At 48.3% G+C, this 2,346-nt stretch overlaps 1 protein-coding gene across 1 annotated transcript; it reads right to left on the reverse strand.

Moving 5' to 3' along the window:
- Positions 1–324: 324 nt before the first annotated feature.
- LOC116465661 (nuclear pore complex-interacting protein family member B12-like) lies at positions 325–1,787 on the reverse strand. Its single transcript, XM_032148649.2, has 2 exons — positions 1,628–1,787; positions 325–1,074 (listed from the first exon to the last, which is right to left on the reverse strand). The coding sequence occupies exons 1-2, from the start codon at positions 1,746–1,748 to the stop codon at positions 422–424; spliced, it is 774 nt and encodes a 257-aa protein (XP_032004540.2). The 5' UTR covers positions 1,749–1,787; the 3' UTR covers positions 325–421.
- Positions 1,788–2,346: the final 559 nt, after the last annotated feature.

Below are 2,346 nucleotides of genomic sequence, written 5' to 3' on the forward strand. Positions count from 1 at the left end.
AGGCTGGAGTGCGGTGGCATGATTTCGGATCATTGCAACCTCCTCCTAGGTTCAAACAATTATCCTGCCTCATCATTCGGACTAGCTGGGATTACAGATGCGTGCCACCATGCCCGGCTCATTTTTGTATTTTAGTAGAGACAGCGTATCGCCATGTTGGCCAGGCTGGTCTCAAACTCCTGGCCTCAACTGATCCACTCTCATTGGCCTTCCAAAGTGCTGGGATTATAGGCGTGAGCCACCACACCTAGCTCAGTAAGTACGTTTTTTATTATCAAAAAAGAGTAGTGTAAGACTGCCGTATTCTGTATAGAATGTATTTTATTGAGGTCTACTATTTTTATAATTTCTGAGTGAAGTACTTTTGAATGGATGCTTTTTGGTTTTGGGCAGACTCAGTTGACTAAAGCACTTCGGTGCTTTAAGGTGCCAGAAGACACTCGGGAGGTGACTTGAGGCACAGAGAGTCATCAACCGGAGAAGGCGGAAGAGGTACCAGAAGAGACTTGGGAGGTGTCTTGAGGCCAAGAGAATCATCCACTGGATAAGGTGGAAGAGGTAAGAAAAAAGAGTTGGGAGGTGTCTTGCGTCTCCTCACATTATCAGCTTGAGGAAATGGTACAGGTCCCCGGCGACGCTTGACGGGAGGTGTCTCCGTGGTCTGAAAATCATCCACTGGAGAAGGTGGAAGAGGTACAAAAAAAGAGTCAGGAGGTGTCTTGCGTCTCCTAATATCATCACCTGGAGGAGATGGTACAGGTCCCCGGCAACACTCGACGGGCGGTTTCTCTGGTGTCAGAAAGTCGTCAACTGGAGAGGGTGGAAGAGGTACCAGAAGACACTCGGGAGGTGTCTTGAGGCTAAGAGAATCATCCACTGGAGAAGGTGGAAGAGGTACAAAAAAGGAGTCGGGAGGTGTCTTGCGTTTCCTAACATTATCAGCTCGAGGAGATGGTACAGGTCCCCAGCAACACTCGGGCGGTTTCTCTGGTGTCAGAAAGTCGTCAACTGGAGAGGGTGGAAGAGGTACCAGAAGACACTCGGGAGGTGTCTTGAGGCTAAGAGAATCATCCACTGGAGAAGGTGGAAGAGGTACGAAAAAGAGTCGGGGGGGTTGTGCTGCCTCCAAAATCATCAGGTCAAGAAGATGGTACAGGTCCCCGGCGACACTCGATGGGAGGTGTCTCTGGTGTCACAAAATCATCAACTGGAGAAGGTGGAAGAGGTACCAGAAGACACTCGGGAGGTGTCTTGAGGCTCAGAGAATCAACTACCAGAGAAGGTGGTAGAGGTACGAAAAAAGAGTCGGGAGGTGTCTTGCGTCTCCTAAAATCATCAGCTCAAGGAGATGGTACAGGTCCCCGGCAACACTCGGGCGGTTTCTCTGGTGTCAGAAAGTCAACTGGAGAGGGTGGAAGAGGTACCAGAAGACACTCGGGAGGTGTTTTGAGGCTCACAAAATCTTCAGCTGGAGGAAATGGTACAGATCCCAGGGGACACTCGACTTGAAGTTTATCTCTTCTCAGAAAATCATCAGTTGTAGAATATGGTTGAGGTCCTAGTCGACACTGTAGTCGAGAAAGATTCAGAGGTCCCAGACGACCTTTAGCTGATGGAAGTGGTTGACCTCCCAGATGACACTGAGTTGGAGGAGGTGCCTGGTGGCCCTTCCTTTTTCTTAAAGTTTCTGCTGTGAGGTAGGGCCAATAGGGCAATCCTGAGGAATGATGATGCTCCACTGCAGCCATTCTGACCTGTGGGGCCAAAGGAGGAAATGTTTTCACACATATTCATTTGAAGGACAAAATTACCACCACCAACACAAGCTGCACCTTCTGTTGCTGGTGATAGATTTTTGCACCTTTCCATCCTCCAGGTTTCAAAATAGCAGTATCGGTGTCATAATATCATCCTTCCACTGAGTACTGCCCACAGCTGGGGAGTAAAATCATTGGGACACACCGTTGTCTCCACATGCCACTGTGTGTGTCTGCAAATGTAGGCAGGCTGGGGTCCTGCCCCAGGGAAGACAGAGTCATAACAGAAATAAAGAAGCATGTTTGAGACACAGGAGTGTCAATGTCTATCCTCATTCCTCCCTCACAGCCAGCATGTGAAAGAGCATTCAAAATTGCACAAAACGTTAATCACCTACATTATAGCAGAATGCAAACAAAATCACAGGAAAAGAAAGAAAATCCTACATATTTTGGAAATGAGACCCAACAACATCTTGGGTAAAGTGGATCAGTCAGAGTTCACTGCGCCATGAGACCTACAGTAGTGGAGGTCAGTGGTACCTCCTCGTGTTGTTTCTGGAAACAGAACAGTAAAAGCCCTTCAGCC

This window comes from Hylobates moloch, unplaced genomic scaffold, assembly GCF_009828535.3.
Source record: "Hylobates moloch isolate HMO894 unplaced genomic scaffold, HMol_V3 SCAFFOLD_7801, whole genome shotgun sequence".
Classification (NCBI taxonomy): Eukaryota; Metazoa; Chordata; class Mammalia; order Primates; family Hylobatidae; genus Hylobates; species Hylobates moloch.